At 41.7% G+C, this 21304-nt stretch overlaps 1 protein-coding gene across 1 annotated transcript in view; it reads right to left on the minus strand.

Annotated features, from left to right (window-relative positions):
- Nucleotides 1-16801, minus strand: part of LOC135541416 (thioredoxin reductase 1, cytoplasmic-like) — a 29106-nt gene extending 12305 nt beyond the window's left edge. Inside the window, exons 1-8 of the mRNA XM_064967651.1 lie at nucleotides 16484-16801; nucleotides 15962-16022; nucleotides 12609-12718; nucleotides 11464-11571; nucleotides 10971-11043; nucleotides 10627-10749; nucleotides 5799-5941; nucleotides 5193-5308 (exon numbers count right to left, since the gene is read on the minus strand). Of these exons, the coding sequence (XP_064823723.1) occupies nucleotides 5193-5308; nucleotides 5799-5941; nucleotides 10627-10749; nucleotides 10971-11043; nucleotides 11464-11571; nucleotides 12609-12718; nucleotides 15962-16022; nucleotides 16484-16600 (851 nt within the window). The 5' untranslated portion in view covers nucleotides 16601-16801. The remainder of the gene's footprint in view (nucleotides 1-5192; nucleotides 5309-5798; nucleotides 5942-10626; nucleotides 10750-10970; nucleotides 11044-11463; nucleotides 11572-12608; nucleotides 12719-15961; nucleotides 16023-16483) is intronic.
- Between the last annotated feature and the right edge of the window lie 4503 nt (nucleotides 16802-21304).

The raw sequence follows: 21304 nt of genomic DNA on the forward strand, positions 1-21304 counted from the left end.
ACACAGAAAGACTGGTTATGTAGTCTGAAATGAGCCGGGGTCTTTATGAGACCAGTAGATAAGTATGTAATCTGAGAATTTAGTTATTCAGTCACAATTAGGGCTGACCCCATTTAGTCAACTGGTCGATTGTTTGGTCGATAGGCTGTTGGTCGACCAAGATTTCTTTCGTCGAGCAGTAGCAAAAAAAAAGAAGAAAAGAATTATGGTGTATAAGACACCTGCCTGATTGGCACCTGTCTGAATGGACTAATCCATTTGAGGACATGGGGATGGCACAGTCCATCACTAAGACGCGCTATTGAAATTGTATATGTTATAAAATAATATAATTTATTTGTGTTGCATAATATAACAAATGCGCCTTCTCCCACGTTGGAAAGCGGTTGCTGTCCACGGTTCTGAAACACATCAGTGCACTGTTGAATTGGCGCCATTTCCTAGACCATGTTCATATGTTCATAATAGCAAAATTGACCAGCATATTGGTTTTGAAAAAAATTCCGGCGGAGGAGACAGTGGAGTTAATTGACGAGAAAACATCCATTGCCTTTAATTGTCTAAGAAAAGTGAGAAGAGGAAACCAATTTAATTGGATCTATAAATCAATAGCCTAACTATTCAAATGTGCCTGGCTTTATAAATCATCCATATACATCTACACATCCTGATTCTGTTTGAGTGTTTGTTTAAAAGCCTAATGACATCACACAGTATGAATGATTCACGACTTGAAATGCAATCAAGTATTTTAGTTTTAAAATAAAGTGACCATTGAATAATTAGCGTAAACAATAAATAGGCCTAAACACTTAGTGTTGTTTACATTGTTCCAAACGATCAGAAAAACATGAACCTGTTTGGCAGAGACATAATATGCACACAGTGCTGGCTCCTTAACTTTTTCTTGATCTCAAGTATTTTCCACAATTAGTCAAATTTATTCCACACATCGAACTTCCTCTTTACCTCATGAGCAACCAGTAAACATTCCCCCGTTTCGAGTTTGTCACGTCCTCTCCATTTTGCTGTCACACGTTAGTGTTAAGGGTTTGTAATAACCAATTTATTGATGTAATTATGACATGCTATAGGTCAGGCCCTATTGGTCACGTGCATGCGACACATGCGTGTCACGTAAAGAGAGCAAGTGTTGAGGGAATAGGGAAGATTTTGCCTAAACCAATTTTGTTAACAACTTTTCAGTCAGAAATGGCTGTTCCGGAAGTGTGATCGCGCTCTCCGCAGCCAATGTGAGTAAGACCTTTAAACAGGCCGCAGGGGCAGATGGACAACCAGGACGTATACTGCGAGCATGCGCTGACCAACTGGCAAGTGTCTTCACTGACATTTTAAACCTCTACCTGTCTGAGTCTAATACAAACATGTTTCAAGCAGACCACCATAGGGCCTGTGCCCAAGAACACTAAGGTACCTGCCTAAATGACTACCGACACGTAGCGCTCACGTCTGTAGCCATGAAGTGCTTCACTATTATCCCAGAAACCCTAGACCCACTCCAATTTACATACCGCCCCAACAGATCCACAGATGATGCAATCTCAAATCGCACTCCACACTGCCTTTTCCCACCTGGACAAAAGGAACATCTATGTGAGAAGGCTATTCATTGACTACAGCTCAGCATTCAACATCATAGTGCCCTTGAAGCTCATCACTAAGCTAAGGACCCTGGGACTAAACACCTCCCTCTGCAACTGGATCCTGGACTTCCTGACGGGCCGCCCCCAGGTGGTAAGAGTAGGTAACACATCCGCCACGCTGATCCTCAACACAGGGGCCCCTCAGGGGTGCGTGCTCAGTCCCCTCCTGTACTCCCTGTTCATGCATGACTGCACGGCCAGGCACAAATCCAACACCATCATTAAGTTTACAGATGACACAACAGTGGTAGGCCTGATCACCGACAAGAGCCTATCGGGAGATGCTTGTGGACTACAGGAAAAAGAGGACCGAGCACACCCCCATTCACATCGACAGGCCTGCAGTGGAGCAGGTTAAGAACGTCAAGTTCCTTGGTGTCCACATCACCAACAAACTAACATGGCCCAAGCACACCAAGATAGTCGTGAAGAGGGCACGACAAAACCTATTTCCCCTCAGGAGACTGAAAAGATATGGCATGGGTCCTCAGATCCTCAAAAGGTTCTACAGCTGCACCATCGAGAGCATCCTGAATGGTTGCATCACTGCCTGGTATGGCAACTGCTTGGCCTCCAACTGCAAGGTACTACAGAGGATAGTGTGAATGGCCCAGTACATCACTGGGGCCAAGCTTCCTGCCAACCAGGACCTCTATACCAGGCGGTGTCAGAGGAAGGCCCTAAAAATTGTCAAAGACTCCAGCCAACCAAGTCATAGACTGTTCTCTCTGCTATAGCACGGCAAGCGGTACCCGGAGAGCCAAGTCTAGGTCCAAAAGGCTTCTAAACAGCTTCTACCCCCAAGCCATAAGACTCCTGAACACCTAATCAAATGGCTACCCAGTCTATTTACATTGCTGCCACCCCCCTATTTTACACCACTGCTACTCTGTTATCATCTATGCAGTCACTTTAATAACTCTACCTACATGTACATATTACCTCAACTAACCGGTGCCCCCGCACATCGACTCTGTACCGGTGCCCCCTGTATATAGTCTCACTATTGTTATTTCATTGCTGCTCTTTAATTACTTCTTACTTTTAATTCTTATCCATATTTGTTTATTTAAATTGCACTGTTGGTTAGGGGCTCGTAAGTAAGCATTTCGCTGTAAGGTCTACCTGTTGTTTTCGGCGCATGTGACTAATAATTGTATTTTCTTTTTTATTATGTTGCAGCTTCAGCAACACGGACAGTGCGATAAACTGTTAATGTTCTGTGATGGTCGCTGCAGCAGGGAGGAGAGGGAGACAACCGGTGCTAGTCAGTCACTTTCATTTTCTTTTTAACACACCAAGTCTGAGCCAGGCGATTCCCTCTAGTCATGTGTCTTCATTTCATCAAAACGGCATCAGACAAGCTCAGTGCAGATAGTTAATTTTGATTAAAGTACATAGGATGTGTTTATACACAGAAAAATACACGTTTAAAAATGTCAACCAATAGATTGGTCAAAAGAACAGACAACTCTTGGTCAACCAAGATTTTTGTTGTTGTTGCCAGGGACAGCCATAGGTCACAATACAACCATTAGACATAGAACCTGCTTTAAATGGTACAGAGATGGCTATCTGTGTCTGTTCCTATGACAACACACCAGTCTACAGCAGCAGGGTAATCTGGAAATCCTGTGTCTAGACCAGTGGGAGATTATAGCCTTACTAAATGAGTACGCTGAGATACAAGGCTTAATGTGGTGGAAATTAGAAAAGTGAGTGAGTATGGTCGCATATATATATATATACATACACACACACACACACACATATATATATATATAGTTGAAGTCAGAATTTTCCATACACTTAGGTTGGAGTCATCAAAACTCGTTTTTCAACCACTTCACAAATTTCTTGCTAATAAATTATAGTTTTGGCAAGTTGGTTAGGACATCTACTTTGTGCAGGACACAAGTCATTTTTCGAGCAATTGTTTTCAGACAGATTATTTCACTATCACAATTCCAGTGGGTCAGAAGTTTACATACACTAAGTTGACTGTGCTTTTAAAGAGCTTGGAAAATTCCAGAAAATTATGTCATGGCTTTAGAAGGTTCTGATAAGCTAATTTACATGTGTCCATTGGAGGTGTACCTGTGGATGTATTTCAAGGCCTACCTCAAACTCAGTGCCTCTTTGCTTGATATCATGGGAAAATCAAAAGAAATCAGCTAATACCTCCACAAGTCTGTTAACAACTTTTGTTAGAACAATCCCAGAACAGCAAAGGACCTTGTGAAGATGCTGGAGGAAACCGATACAAAAGTATCTATATCCACAGTAAAACAAGTCCTATATTAAAATAACCTGAAAGGGCGCTCAGCAAGGAGGAAGCCACTGCTCCAAAGCCACCATAAAAAAGCCAGACTACCGTTTGCAACTGCACATGGGGACAAAGATAGTACTTTTTGGAGAAATGTCCTCTGGTCTGATGAAACTAAATTAGAACTGTTTGGCCATAATGATCATCTTTATGTTTAGAGGAAAAAGGGAGAAAAAACACCATCCCAACTGTGAAGCATGGGAGTGGCAGCATCATGTTGTGGGGGTGCTTTGCTGCAGGAGGGACTGGGGGACTTGACAAAATAGATGGTGTCATGTGGCAGGAAAATTGTGTGGATATATTGAAGCAACACCTCAAGACATCAGTTAAAGCTTGGTCGCAAATGGGTCTTCCAAATGGGTCTTCCAAATGGACAATGACCCCAAGCATACTTCCAAAGTTGTGGCAAAATGGCTTAAGGACAACAAAATCAAGGTATTGGAGTGGCCATCACAAAGCCCTGACCTCAATCGTATATAAAATGTGTGGGGAGAACTGAAAAAAGCATGTGTGAGCAAAGAGCCCTACAAACCTGACTCAGTTACACCAGTTACACTCAGTTACTATCCAGGAGGAATGGGCCAAAATTCACCCAACTTATTGTGGGAAGCTTGTGGAAGGCTACCTGAAATGTTTGACCCAAGTTCAACAATTTAAAAGGCAATGCTACCAAATACTAATTGAGTGTATGTAAACTTCTGACCCACTGGGAATGCGATAAAGAAATAAAAGCTGAAATAAAAATTCTCTACTATTATTCTGACATTTCACATTCTTAAAATAAAGTGGTGATCCTAACTGACCTAAGACAGGGAATTTTTACAAGGATTAAATGTGAGGAACTGTGAAATACTGAGTTTAAATGTATTTGGCTAAGGTGTATGTAAACTTCCGACTTCAACTGTGTACACACACACACACACACACACGCTTTAACCTGTACAGTCTTGCTAGAGCTGGGTCATATTCACTAGGCTCCAAAAGGAAGGACACATCCAAACAGGGAGGGATTACCTGATCTTGTCCAATTACAAATACTGGTTTTTCCATTTCCGTTGCAAAAGGTTTGCACTACTGAATTACAACCCTGCAGTGTATTTGTCTCTATTGTGGTGATGAGGGCTTTCCCCTGGCTGGACGGCAGTCTAAATGGATTGTGGGTTAAATAATGCCTGCGGTGTGCTGTGAGGGAAGGGTCTCACCTGGTGATGCAGTACTCTTTGTCTCCGGGGATGCTCAGGTAACGCGGCCTCTCGCCTGTCGCCAGGATAAACTTTGCGGCCGTATGGAAGGTCTCCTTCCCTCGCTTGTTGGTCGCCTGGTAGGTGGAGTGGGTAAGTACGGTGTTAAACATTCTTCACAGATTTATTTCTCTCGTACACAAAAAATAATTTCCATTAAAATCAACCCCTCGACTCATCTCATCTGTTGAGTGTGGTTAACAAGTATCGATGTGTCAAGTCATGGGTGTGCAGTTTAGAACCTCCCATGGGAGATAATAGCTGCTTTACCAAGTGCTGTGAAGTGTGTTTGTACAGAGCCATTAAATATCTTTGGGATTTGTTTGATTAGGTTAAGCCAAGGAACTAACATGAAGCAAGTTACTATCCAGTTTCAGAATAGATCATGTGCTTTGCATCTAAAAAGTTCACATCCATTTTCATACCGAATTGACTGCCTTCTAAAATGGGTCAAATTGAAGGCAGTAACTTCAGTATGAGAATGGAAGAGTCAATTTCGTATGAAAATGAAAGGTAGTCAATTCATTGTCAAAGATCTGCTTGTAAACTCACAAAGGGCCGACTCACCTTGATTTTGTGCGTCTCAATGAACTCAGCGTAGGAGTTGATGTAGTTGACGTTCTTGTCGCGCAGCGCCACCCGGTAGCCCCAGTTCAACGAGCCAATGTAGTTGTTCACCGCCGTCTTCATTGTCTCCCAGTTGTGCTTCACTAAGAACCAGATGAAAATTACAAAGTCAACAATGACCACACAAACAAGTCTTAAGTTCTTTACTACCATTACTGAAAAAGCCAATGAAAATGTAACATTGACATTTCCGTGACCTTAAGTTACCGCAGGCTCATGAAGAGGGCTTAAACAAGAATGTTTTTAAATCAGAAAGTGACTTATGCCTTCACATGTTTCATTCCTAGCACTGGCCGTGGCTCTGTTCCCAATATCCTTACTACTTAGGTTGTGTTGGGTAGAGATGGGCTTTTGACTGTTCGAGTACTCACCATTATAAAAATATTTTCCAGAGTACTCGGAACAGGGGGAGAAAAAATAAATCTACTTTAGAACAAAGGGAAGACCTGAATGGAAGAAAAAACATTTGGGCATTTATCTATGCCAACAGTGCACAACAATGCCTAATTTATCATTACCATTAGCGATTACAAACCTTAATTGCCTCATACTGTATATTGAGTCAATAAAAAGGCAAGTGCCATTTTAAGATTCATTTACTGAAACCATAATATCAACTGGTTATATTATGGAACACAATCTTCAAAAAGGCAGTAAAAAGGCAGTGGCACTTCCTTGAAGACTATGGCTGAGCAATGGCCTTGTTTTGTTAATTTAGCAGATAAGACACTCGTTTTCCGAGCCCTTATCATTGTCAAGACAAACCTATTACATAGCAACACAGGAGGTTGATGGCACCTTAATAGAGGACAGGCTTGTGGTGATGGCTGGAGCGTAATGGTATGAAATGGTTTTCATGCGTTTGATGCCATTTCATTACATCCTCCCCTCAGCAGCCTCTACTGTTAATAGCAAAAGACATTAAATATAGCAGAATAAAATAGAACCAAATATTTTTCTAAATTAAAAAGTTGCCAGTGCGAAGTAATGCGCGTCTGGAATAGTTATTCTCAAAAGCTGATCATATGAAACGGGGCTTAGTTTGGAGCGTTGAAATACATTTTTTTTCATGGTTACAAAACAAAATCTGGTCTTCCTTTCCCTATATGCCTACAGACGTACAACGTAGTTTATTCTTCCTGTCTAAATGGATGAATAATTCCACATGGAACACTGCATGGTGATGAATTACAGCCACAACATGTTTGTTTGGTGAGTAGGACTAGGCTTAATGATTGAGGAAAATACACTTATCAAAATCATGTTTTTGCAAATTCAGTGCGGAACCTGTTTAGGGGGTTATAGACCAGGCTAACCAATTCTAAAAATGACACTAGCAGTTTGCAAAGTAGCCTAAGCGGAAAATAAACAGGATGAAATTATTCCAAACTCCAACTCGTTGTTGGAAACTGTTATTTGTTAAGGAATGTAGCTTGTGTATCCCACCAGCTAAAGGCATTTTTTTATGACCACCATATTTAATAGGAATTTATTTCTGTGGGCCTAATGGGAGCTTGTGTGCAAACTCCGCATGCGTGTAGAGGGAGTGGTCCTAACGCAATTAAGGGAGAGAGAAGTGAACTGTGATGCTTGCCGTGGTTTCTTTTTTGTTGTGCCTACAAATGCACAAATGGAACACTAGAGTCAAAGCAAATTAACTTTGTGTTTGAATACACACACACACTTAGTTAATTTTAGTATACTGTAAATGAACGGTACCCATTCAGTTGAGCGTACTAGCGCTTCCCCTGTCTACCAGAAGTTGATGCTGTTCCTATGCAACCTCTTGCTAGCATAGCAAATGACTAGCTAGACATTTTACGACTTTGGTGTCTTATTAAAATCCAATCTGGAGTGCCAGAGTGCTCTCTGGGTGTTCGTAAATTCAGAGCGTTTCACTCTGCCAGGCAGTGTCACTGGACGCACCTCACAACGGCAGTCAAGCACCCAAGCTAACTGGCTAGCTACTTCAAGACACAAATGAGACATTTTTACTTGCCCTAGCAGAGCTGGTTAGGCTGTTTTCAAGTTATCTAGAGCGGTGGTGAGTAACTGTGCTGCTGGCAACAATTTAATTACGACTTTTTTGCCAACGATAACTGACACCGGCCATATTCAACTGGTGTTGAGTGTTCGTAAATTCATCAGTTATTCTGTGCTCTGGTACACTCGGACAAGAGTGCTCTGAAATCGGAGTAGATACCCAGAGCGAAATTACGAACGCACCTGAATGTCCATTGAGAACGCACGACTATACCACTAAACTAATAATGACGGGAATAATCAAGTCAATAAACATTGGGTAGTTAGATAGCGTATAGTTAAAATTTTGGGCTGGGCGGTATATCATAAAATAAGGTATACCGGTATTGGTGCAGGGACCGGTTTGGGTTTTTAACTTTACCTTCTATTCAAGCATTTGAATGTTTGGTTTGTTAAATGTGATACGTCATGTGTAATGTACATTTTTATAGTTTACTTCGCTACTTGAGTCATCTCTCTCTCTCTCCGCACCACTTTCCACACAGATCTAGGCAAGGAGCGCATTTGATGTTCAACCACGAGACACTTGCGTTCAGTCTGCATGGTCAATGCAGCACATGCAACAATGTTCAAATCAAATTTATTTATATAGCCCTTCGTACATCAGCTGATATCTCAAAGTGCTGTACAGAAACCCAGCCTAAAACCCCAAACAGCAAGCAATGCAGGTGTAGAAGCACGGTGGTTAGGAAAAACTCCCTAGAAAGGCCAAAACCTAGGAAAACCTCTATACTGACACTATTAGTTTGTGTTTCTTACGTTAGCAAACAGCGAGTGTCTTTTCTTAGGAAGTTGCCCTAAATCTTGTGACGCTAATTGTTAGCCTCGAATGCTAATATCCATCTAGCCAATACATGTGTAAGAGCAAGCGTTGTTAGCTAATACAGCTTGATAATACCAGTGATGTTATAGACCTAAATCAGCATGTTGTTTGTGCAACAGTATCTTCTAAAATCAGAGAGGAACATGCAAAGTAAGAATTTGTTGCTACATGATGTAGCTAAAAGAAAACATGCAATGTGGCCAAAGCTTATAGGGTCCCCTAGGAAACACTTATCAAAACATTAGTTCCTACCCTGTCATAATAACTCCTCCCTGGCATTTTAATTTGTTGTCATCTCAAACAACACTGTATTCAACGTGCGCACTATTATATTCTAACCATAGAACAGTCATTCTATCTCCATGATTCCAACAGTTTTGCGCTAATTTGTCAAGTCGCAAAATTTGGTTAAAAATAAGTCCCAGATGTTTTGCCCGTATCGTTCAGCCCTACGTGGCAGTGTGGACATTCTCAATAGAGCAGTGGTGTAAAGTACTTTAAGAAGCTTTTTGGGGGGGTATCTGTACTTCACTCTTTTTGACAACTTTTACTTTACTACATTCCTAAAGAAAATACTGGACCTTGTACCCCATATATTTTCTCTGACACCTAAAAGCACTCGATACATTTTGAATGCTTAGCAGGACAGGAAAATGGTACAATTCAAGCACTTGACCAGGGATGTTCTCTTGACATCTACTGCCTCTGATCTGGAAGACTCACTAAACACAAATGCTTTGTTTGTAAATGATGTGTTTTAGTGTGCCCCTGGCTATCTGTAAATTAAAAAAGAATGGTGCCACCTGTTTTGCTTAACATAAGGAATTTGAAATGATTTATACTTTCACTTTTGATACTCAAGTACATTTACTTTTGACACTTAAGTATATTTAAAACCAAATACTTTTAGACTTTTACTCAAGTAGTATTTACCTGGGTACTTTCACTTGAGTCATTTTCTATTAACGTATCATTACTTTAACTCAAGTATGACAATTGGGTACTTTTTTCACCACTGCAATTGAGTGCAAGAAATGCAGAAATTATAGATGTGCTGAAATTTGTTTTGGTTGAATTGAACAGTAGAAAACAATCAGAATGAAGAAAGACTCATTGAAATCACTTAGATTGTGTGTGTTGCCACCTTGGGATCACTAACTACTCAAAGCAAATGTACAACTTTTATTATTCAAAAAATAAAGTCAAATACCATCCAAATTTAAAAAATACCGTGATATAATATTTTGGGAATATCGCCCAGCCCTAGTTCGATGTATTAGTAGCCAACTAATGTTAGGTAGCTAGATAACATACAGGTACATACTGCTGTTATGATATGCTGTACGGTTTGTAAGAATAGTGTAGCTAAGAAATTGGTAACTTATTTGAAAAGTCATGACTTTATTACATTGCTCAACATTTTAACATTTGTAATAATTAGTTAAAGCAGTGGATATGCATCCACTCTCCTTGGACTTCGGCTACATATTTTCCGCCATTTAATTCAAATGTGAAAACGTTGTGACACACGGAAATAGTGTCCACTGCTTGTATATTTGGTATTTTGGTGACTGTAGTACGATATCCGGGAACTTCTGGCATACTGACTATATCCATACTATGACCAATAAGCATGCTATGTACTAAATTTGTTACAAATAGTACAGTTAGTATGAGTATTGGAACACAGCCGTTGTCTTCAAGCCACAAAGCACACTCCACCAAATAGTTTTACAGTACTTAAAATGTTTTTGTTATCGCTGGTTAGAGATGGAGTTTTGACGTCCGTTCGAGTACTCATGCCCATCCCTAGTGTTGGGGCATGCATTCCAAGTGACTAAAATGGACATTGGAACCTAAACTGCTGACATTTGACCCAGACGCCAACCCAATTGTTGTTACCTGTCTCCTCCGGCAACTCCCAGCCAAACTTGCGGGCGTCCTGTATGGAAGTCCCTAGCAGGGCTGTCTGGTGCATCAGCTTCTTGGGGATGCAGCCCACGTTCACACATGTGCCGCCCAGGCCTGTCCCGAGCCAAAGAAACACAAAATCACACATTTGGAGATTTAATTTTCATCCACATTGACACATGCAGACATGTTGTTACTGATAACAGCAGAATTCTGCAAGCCATTTTGATTTGTGCGTCGGTGGGTCTACAGCAGTGTGCTGTAGGGGATATGTTTGACACGCGCGACGGAACTCTTCAATGTCTGAAGAGTGTGACACGTGAAGCTCTACACACCCCATGTGTTCCCTTTCGGCGTGGGCACCACATAGTCCAACACCATCACCTTCTTGCCCAGCAACGCTGCCTCCTATTCCAGGAGAAGCACAAAAGGTCAGACGGCCATTTAGACAACTTGATTAAGACAACCACTGGTCAACTAGCTCAGCTTTTATGCTTAGTTTTACTGCTGCGATAATGAGCCATCTGAAATCCTCCCTGTGGCTGTCTGAAAACATTACTAGCCATCGTGTTCTTGCTTCCTCCGTCCTAACTTCACCTCCAAGCTCTTTAGAGGAGGAACCTTGGGCCCTCTCCTCCAATGCACTTTGAGAGGCATTGAGGAAACAAGGACAGAGGACACATGGCTTGTACAGCTAGAAACGTCCTCAGACCGAGCCAATGATGGACTGGACTTACAGCCTTCCTTCATGGGCCTCAATACTACACTAGAAAGGTGCAGGTCTGGAGGTAAGGTTGGCTTTGAAAGCGTTATCTGGGAGGCTCTCACCTTTGAGCATGCTAGCCCTCCTGAGCCGCCCCCGATGACGATGAGGTCATAGTCGTATACCTCATTCTCCCCGCACAGCAGCTGCTGCAAGACACCATCTTTGTGGGCCTGAGAAGAGGACGACAGGTGATCAGACACGATGGAGAAAACAATATTAACCCAGCAATCTTAAAGGGCACAAACATTTTTCTGCTTCTGGTGGGAAATAGACAAGTGAAATACAGTAAGGATACCAGCATGCTAATTTATGGTCCCAAAATGGGTCTTCTTGAGAAGTGTGCATGTCTACGAATGGCGAAAGGTAGCCTAGCGGTTAAGAACGTTGGGCCAGTAACCAAAAGGTCGCTGGTTAGAATCCTTGCGCAGACTAGGTGAAGAAAAAAAATGCTCGATGTGCCCTTGAGCAAGGCACTTATCCAGAGCAACATATAGGAACGATTACGGTTAAGAGTGTCTGCTAAATGACTAAAATGTGAAAAAGGTATTCTACATTCAACAGCGATGCTGACACCATTCATGCCGGAGGGATATTCTCTGTGCCACATGACAGAAATAAACCAGCATTTGCTAGAAAAGGGTAGGAGACAGAACACGTGGTGATTTGTCAGGATTATAATGTATCGGGAGAATGTTGCTGGCTTCAAGTGAAATATACACCATTGTGTCATGCTGTCAAAGTGCCAGCTTATGAAAAGCATGACCAGGCAAAAAAAATGGTTTCATTAGCTAAATTGCAGCTCAGTGTAGAGGGAAGAGAAGACTAGGTTTGGGTGTTCTTAAGTAGCCATTTTGATGTAAAAAGACAAATGTAGTGCATTTAGATGTAAATTGGCTTAACCATACTTGACCCAAATAGATCCACTCAACCCTTGTTTCTGGCAAACAGACAAAGACTCTTTCGTAATATTGCACCACAATTAAAGCCTGTGGTGGGCATAATTTACCACACATTAAAATGCAAGGGGAACGTATGAATAACACAAAGATATCTTTGTTGCCAAAACCTGAGATTTTAGCCTAAGTTTGACATCCACTTGAAACTCAAGACAGGATGAACCCAAGACTAAAAGTCAGTGGCACTTGCAAAACCACAAGTGAAATGAGAATGATCCGTGGTTCATGAAAGCTGCTGCGCCAATCCATACCTTCATTGTTTTGTCACAGCCACCGACGTGTGTCTTGTTGATGAAGACATTGGGGACAGTTTTCTGCCCGGTCATCTCAAGCAGCAGTTCTTGATAGTTTGATCCATCCTCTGGACACAACCATTAAGAGATGTTAGCAGAGTAGCAGCTACACGTACATGAAATTAATCATTCATCCTACTCTTCCTGTCATATCGCTGACATGAACACTAGTCATATACATGACATACACCATCGACTTAAGTGCTGACAGCCTCTGCAGTCTATAATGTAAATGTACTTTGATTCTGCAAACAAACAGAGCGTGTTTAAATAAATTGCATAATTCAGTACTGAAAGATATGTTCTATGTATTTGCCAGAGCAATGGTTATGTAATGCACAGTGTGTATTTATACCAGAACAGCTGTGACTGGTAAGAGATCAAATGGTAGTGGGGAGAACGAGAGAGCGACTCAGCACGTTTTGTGGTGGCCCGTAACGTTGACAGTGCATTCCGTGGTAAAACATAACATCTTCACTATGTAAAAACACTGTATAGTTGCAGGAAAGGCACCCATTAGCCTCTTTTTACCTTTCGATCAACCGTCGACATTTAATAGCAGACAAAGCCATAAGGAAAAGCGCTCCGTACCACTTGCCATGCAGTAGCAGAGAGAACAGTCTGTAACTAGGGTGGCTGGAGTATTTGACCATTTCTAGGGGCCTTCCTCTGACACCGCCTGGTATAGAGGTCCTGGATTGTAGGAGGCTTGGCCCCCATGATGGGGTTCCATGGCCAGCCCAGTACATTTCATGAAGCTCCCGACGAACAGTTATTGTGCAGACGTTACTTCCAGAGGAATTTTGGAACTCGGTAGTGAGTGTTGTAACTGAGAACAAGCTATTTTTTTATACGTGCTTCAGCACTGCTGTCCCATTCTGTGAGCTTGTGTGGCTGAGCCATTCTACTGCCATAGTTGGTCTACAGAGATTGTATAATGTCGAACACACAATCTCCATAGACCAACACTGGCAATAGAATGGCCTTACTGAAGAGCTCTGTGACTTTCAACGTGGCACCGTCATAGGATGCCACCTTTCCATCAAGTCAATTTGTGAACTTTCTGCCCTGCCACGGTCAACTGTAAGTGCAGTTATTGTGAAGTCAAAACGTCTAGGAGCAACAACGGCTCAGCCACGAATTGGTAGGCCACACAAGCTCACAGAATGGGACAGCAGAGTGCTGAAGCACGTATAAAAAAATAGCTTGTTCTCAGTTACAACACTCACTACCGAGTTCCAAAATTCCTCTGGAAGCAACATCCGCACAATAACTGTTCGTCTGGAGCTTCATAAAATGGGGTTCCATGGCCGTGCAGCCACACAGAAGCCTAAGATCACTATGCGCAATGCCAAGCGTCGGTTGGAGTGGTGTAAAGCTCCCCACCATTGGATTAGTGGAAACGCATTCAAGTGATGAATCACGCTTCACCATCTGGCAGTCTGACGGACAAATGCATAGTGCCAATTGTAATGTTTGGTGTAGAAGGAATAGTGATCTGACGCGGTTTTTCGTGGTTTGGCAAGGCCCCTTTGTTCCATTGAAGGGAAATCTTAACTCGACAGCATATAATGACATTCTAGACAATTCTGTGCTTTAAACTTTATGCCAACAGTTTGGGGAAGGCCCTTTCCTGTTTCAGCATGACAATGCCCCCATGCACAAAGCAAGGTCCATACAGAAATGGTATGTTGAGATCAGTGTGGAAGAACTTGACTGGACCTGCACAGAGCCGAACTCAACCCCATCAAACACCTTTGGGATGAATTGTGACACCGACTGCGAGCCAGGCCTAATCACCCAACATCAGTGCCCAACCTCACTAATGCTCGTGGCTGAATGGAAGCAAGTCCCCGCAGCAATTCCAAGTAACATCTAGTGGAAATCCTTCCCAGAAGAGTGGAGGCTGTTATAGCAACAAAGGTGGGACCAACTCCATATTAATGCACATGATTTTAGAATGAGATGTCTGACAAGCAGGTGTCTACATACTTTTGGTCATGTAGTGTACATGTACTGCAAATGTTTGTATGTTCGTTGATGAAACGTTAATCCTTAAGAGTACTCAAGACCTTTGGAACTTCGATTGAAGGCAATTTGGCAATTCAATGATATCCCAAAATGTTTGGTTGTGTATATAACATCACTGTTATTAAAACGTAACGTAGCAAGCTTAGAAAGATGCGACTATGAGGGTTTGAAAAGAAGTCACATGAAAAGGTAAGTGCTCAGCTCTGTTTCCTGCGCAGGCTGCACATACTTCATCAGTCTCTCATTCACAATTTGACAAGCACTCGATAATATTCTCAATGTAATCTGGTCTTTACATATAGCTTACTAAGTGTGGAATATTTTGTATTCATCCTTAACCTGCACTGGAATAGTGAATGGAGGTTGTGTTTGGTTACGTTTGTAATATGCCACGTAGGCGACACTGGATTTATGTGCTTAATATAGCAGCACGAGAAAGCTGGGATCCTTTTATAAATAGCAGCCAGTCAAAACTCAGTTCACACGCGACTGCGTGGGCTTATGAGAACACATTCCCTACGTTCTGTAGGTTATGGTCTCTTCAACCCTGTTCCAGGGGTCCCATCCTTATAGGCTACACTTCAAAGTTATTTGGCCACTTTAGTTGTGATGCAAACCTTATCAAAACATATATGCCTATGGGCTAGGCTACAAGATGCATGCAAAAAATGATTTGAAATGTAAAAATAAATAAAATGCATGTGCCATTTCTTGACGACACACACTGGGCATCATTCACAAGTGATAATATTCTCACCCAGCTGGTGAGAGGGGGGGGGGGCAACAACGGGTGATGGGCTCTTCCACTTTTTAATAGAGCCATCAAACCGATGTCTTCATGCAACTGCATAGCCTATAGAAATGTTTCACATCATGGTCTTATAGGAACACTTATTTAATTCCATGCATCAACCAGCGATGTGGAGCTGGCTCTCCCTGCGCAACAGCTGATCATCCTATTCCACTCAAACACTGAATGCCAGGGCTCTCATGAAGTGTTTGATTTTCGATTTAATTTGCATTGATGTCAGCGTGATTAGAGGGACAATAGAGCGCTGAGTACAAGGCAAGTTTGGTAGGCAACTAATGACCATCTGAGCGCAGTTTTGGAGAAGCCTAGTTACCGTGACTTTACTGCCGGTAACAGTCACCCCAGACCTAGTTGGTACAATTGTGATCGTACCAATCAATGACAACTACATGCGGTGTGACAGGCATAAATTGAGACTATACAGTACAGAGTACACCCGTATTCCAAGACAGAAGCTTGACATCCTTACCAATTAAATCCAACTCCACCACATTGCAGTTCACGTTCAGCTCCTTGAACAGATCCTTTACCTGGAAAGAAAAACAGATATGCTGCTTGAACCCCGTCTTTCTGTCTTCGCGGGATTATCCATGGGCTATTACTCGCGATATACCTCGCTAGCCAGCGTGGTAGTCATCCAGCTAGCTTTAGGTACACACAACGGGGAGATGAGTGGTGCCTCATTCAATACATGGTTATAACGGAAAGCTAAAACACTTGTTAGTAGCAAAAAAACAATGAAAAGTTATTTATGTTAAGTTTTCTAACGTTAGCCCAAGATAACTACCTAGCTATGGACCCGAGGACAATCTTCCCTAGACCCGACTACTATCCTAACAGGTCCGGGTCTATACCCGATTGGGTGGACCCGTGAAGAACTCTACTTACGGGAGAATGTGGCTACCTTACTCGCGGGAGAAATAAGTAAGACAAAAGCTAGCTAGCCAGCTAGTTAGTTAAGACAAAAAGTAAACGCATATGTTGGACTTACCTTCACACAAAATGGACAGTTGCTTTTACTGAATACCAACACTTGATTAGAATCAATAAGCTCCTGTATCCGAGATTTTAGTTCATTCCTCCCGGTGTCATTGTCGATGGGAGGCATTTTTGGACTATTTCTCTGACTTGCCTCTTGGCAGCTTCAATTTGAGTCTAACAATGGAAGAGAGGAGCGAAACTCCCTCCAACTGGTTGTCCTTGCGAATCACAGATAAAGACAAACTAGCTAGCTTCCTGGAACACTTGAGGTATGATATGGACTACAATTCCAACGGGACAACTTTTGTCCTCATCATTTCAGCGCCCGCCCAGTACATCAACACAGCGAAAAGTCGTGCATAATTTTAGGGCCTGCCTGCAGCCACGAATATCTAAACCACGCCTATTTCTGCTAATAGTTTTCTTAAAATAAAATCCGATTTTAAACCTCACCTTAACCACACTGCTAACCTTAAATGAAGACAACAACAACAACAAAATAGTTGTCATTAATTTTTAAGATATAGGCAATTTTGACTTTGTGGCCGTGGTATCTAGTGAAAACCCTGTGTGCTTGTGCGTGCGTAAAGATCAGTGTTTGCTTTCCTAAATAAATACTAACACTTGTTTCAAACATTATTCTGTATAAATGTATTTACATGTGATCCAACCACATTATAACATGAAACTGATGGAGCAGTGAAATGTATATCGATAATGCATGTAATATTATCGTTACAATACGAATTCATAAAATTATTGGAGGACCAACAGGCAATATTTTCAGACAGCTAAAACATTACATTCGGCGGCTTTCTGGGGGTCCTAAACCCCGGTATTTTGGTCATGTCTAGACGTAATCCCGTTTGTGTCGTCAAAGGTAGATTTTTGGAGTGCAATTTAGCTAACCCTAACCTTTTTCCTAACCTTAACCCAATTCTCCTAACCCGCTACGTAAAGTCAATTTTGACAAAACTGTATCCCTTCTAGACGAAACCGGCTAAATCTTCAATATATCTTCTTAACATCTTATTTTAAACCTAACCAGAGAACAGAAGCCTCAATCAATATAATAATGTATGACCTAACCCTAATCACACTGCTAACCTTATGCCTAACCCTAACCTAAAATTAAGACCAAAAAAATAATTTTAGATTTGATCTATCTTTATGATATAGCCAATTTGGACATTGCTGCTTTCCCATCTAGTGTGAACCCTTTCTGGGTTTACTAGACCAACATTGTGAATGCAATGCAGTATCATTGGGATGTCCCTACACTAAACCTTAACCCTAATCTTAATCTTTTTAAATGTTAACTTCAATGGAGGGTAGGGACGTCCCAATGATTCTGGATAGCAAGGGAAATACTTGATAGCCACATGCAATATTATTGATGGAGAGAGCACAAAAAAATACATAAATATGTATTTGCATCGTTCTATATACTACATCTGTTTACATATGTATGTATTACTCAGTATAAGGATTATTTTTTTAAGTCTTAGAACATAAACTTAAATTCTCTGGATCTGTACTTTTTTTAGGCTACATTATTTATTTGATATATGGCCGATATAATCCATTGCAATAAGAAAGCATAACTCAGACCCAATGTTTTGGCTCATAGCACCGTCTGCTGGAAAGCAAGTGTACATCACGTTCCCACTCCCAGTGTCCCAACCATAAAATTAGCTTTAAACAGTAAATTAAACCACGTACTCTCTTTTCATTATTGTTTAAATTAATGATTTATAACTTCAAATGTTCACTAGTGAATCACATATCATCATCACCCACCCCCATCACCCTCAGTTGTTCACATTTCACTTTCAAATGTTCACTAGTAAATCACATATCATCATCACCCACCCCCCTCAATTAAGGAGAATGAACTTCGAACACATCGACTGTGTTTTGCGTCTTGGTACACCAGAAGTACATTAACGCTTCCATTAACGCTTGAAACACACCGACTGTGTTTTGCGTTTTGGTACACCAGAAGTACATTAACGCTTCAAACACACCGACTGTGAGGCGTTTTGGTACACCAGTACATTATTTTCCAGTGGAACGCTGTGTTTGCCTTGCAGCATTGCGTTGCAGTGGCAGTTGCAGTGTGTTCAAATTGTATGCATAGACTTGACAGAAAGTAGCAAAATGTGAATGTTACATTTTTGTTGCACACATATGCAGTAAAAAAATGTGGGATTACATAATAAAAACAGTTTGATTTCATACTTTCTTTACATATTTTATTCATTTATTTGCCAAGTAGCATACATATTATTTATTCGATGACATCTACAATTTTATTGTCAGAGCCTATAATATAATTTCCCCCCAAAATGCATAGTTTTGGAGTGAAATGCAATAATAAATACTCAAGATAGCAAAGAGTAGTCTCTTTCAACAATGAGACTAACGTTGAGGAAGGTGGTTTTGTTGTTGGACTGGGACCAGCCCCGCCGAAAGCACAGGTCTGTGTGGATCCAGAGATGGTTGAAGTGCCGAAAGCATGCAGGGGAGATCCACCGTCTCATTCAAGTGCTTCAACTATTTCGAGAGGATTTCGAAGTTACTTTCGTCTGGATCGAAGTGAGTTCGATCACCTGCTCCAGATGGTTGGAGCCAGGATTGCCTGGATGGATAACAACTACCGGGAGTCCATTAGCCCAGTTGAACGCCTGACGATTTGACTCCGGTAAGCTAAATTCTAGTGAAATTTTTTAAAGCCTTTGATACCGTAATTGATTGATATTAGATACATATATTTTATGTTATTTCCCCTTTATTTAACCAGGTAGGCCTGGTTCTCATTTACAACTGCGACCTGGCCAAGATAAAGCAAAGCAATATGACAAAAACAACAACACAAAGTTACACATAAACAAATGTACAGTGAATAACACAATAGAAAAATCTATGTACAGTGTGTGCAAATATAGAAGAGTAGGGAGGCAAGGCAATAAATAGGCCATAGAGGTTAAATAATTTCAATTTAGCATTAACACTGGTGTGATAGGTGTGCAAATTATGATGTGCAAGTAGAGATACTGGGGTGCAAAAGAGCAAGAGGATAAGTAACAATATGGGGATTAGGTAGTTGGGTGTGCTATTTACAGATTGGCTGTGTACAGGTGCAGTGATTGGTAAGCTGCTCTGACAGCTGATGCTTAAAGTTAGAGGGAGATATAAGACTCCAGCTGCAGTGATTTTTGCAATTCGTTCCAGTCATTGGCAACAGAGAACTGGAAGGAAAGGCGGCCAAAGTAAGTGTTGGCTTTGGGGATGACCAGGGAAATATACCTGCTGGAGCACGTGCTATGGGTGGGTGTTGCTATGGTGACCAGTGAGCTGAGATAAGGCGGGACTTTACCTAGCATAGACTTATAGATGACCTGGAGCCAGTGGGTTTGGCGACGAATATGTAGTGAGGGCCAGCCAACGAGAGCATACAGGTCTCAGTGGTGGGTAGTATATGGGGCTTTGGTGACAAAACGGATGGCAATGTGATATACTCCATCCAATTTGCTGAGTGTTGGAGGCTATTTTGTAAATGCAATTGCCGAAGTCGAGGATCGGTAGGATAGTCAGTTTCACGAGGGTATGTTTGGCAGCATGAGTGAAGGAGGCTTTGCTGCGAAATAGGAAGCAGATTCTAGATTTAATTTGGGATTGGAGATGTTTAATGTGAGTCTGGAAGGAGAGTTTACAGTCTAACCAGACACCTAGAATATGTGGACAACTACAAATACCTAAGTCAGAACCGTCCAGAGTAGTGATGCTAGTCGGGCAGGAGGGTGTGGGCAGCAATCGGTTGATGAGCATGCATTTAGTTTTACTAGCATTTAAATGCAGTTGGAGGCCACGGAAGGAGTGTTGTATGGCATTGAAGCTCGTTCGGAAGTTTGTTAGCACAGTGTCCAAAGAAGGGCCAGATGTATACAGAATGGTGTCATCTGCGTAAAGGTGATCAGAGAATCACCATCAGCAAGAGCAACGTCATTGACATATACAGAGAAAAGAGTCGGCCCAAGAATTGAACCAGACAACAGGCCCTCCGATTTGACACACTGAACTCTCTGAGAAGTAGTTGGTGAACCAGGCAAGGCAGTCATTTGAGAAGCCAAGGCTATTGAGTCTGTCGTTAAGAATGTGGTGGTTGACAGAGTCGAAAGCCTTTCCCAAAGTTGGTTTAAAATCCTTTTTTAATTATGCAATGTTACTAAATGAAAAGAAAGTTGGGGTGCCTTCTGCCCCGATGAAGGTAGGCTAGGTAGGCCAGGACCCCTTGATGTTCAAGAGAGTTACAGTCATTCATTACATTCCTATTGGAATCATGTACAGTCTAAGAAAAATTCCCCAAATTACAGGGCTTAACTTCCCATGGAAAATTTCCGGAAAAATCTGTAAATTTACCGGAAAGTTTCCAACCCTTTGCAACCCTAATCTGTGTAGATGAAGGGGAGGAGACAGGTTAAAGAAGGATTTTGAAGCATTGAGACAATTGAGACTTGGATTGTGTATGTGTGCCATTCAGAGGATGAACAGGCAATACAAAATACTGAAGTTCGGGGTATGGTAGTAGGTGCCAGGCACACTGGTTTGTGTCAAGAACTGAAACGCTGCTGGGTTTTCTGTGTATATCAAGAATGGTCCACCACCCAAAGGATATCCACCCAACAAGCATTAGAGTCAACATGGGCCAGCAACCCTGTGGAATGCATTCGACACCTTGTAGAGTCCATGCCCCGACAAATTGAGGCTGTTCTGATGGCAAAAAGGGGTGCAATTTAATATTAGGAAGGTGTACAGTTTACAGTTGATA

Source organism: Oncorhynchus masou, chromosome 6 (genome assembly GCF_036934945.1).
Source record: "Oncorhynchus masou masou isolate Uvic2021 chromosome 6, UVic_Omas_1.1, whole genome shotgun sequence".
Lineage (NCBI taxonomy): Eukaryota > Metazoa > Chordata > Actinopteri > Salmoniformes > Salmonidae > Oncorhynchus > Oncorhynchus masou.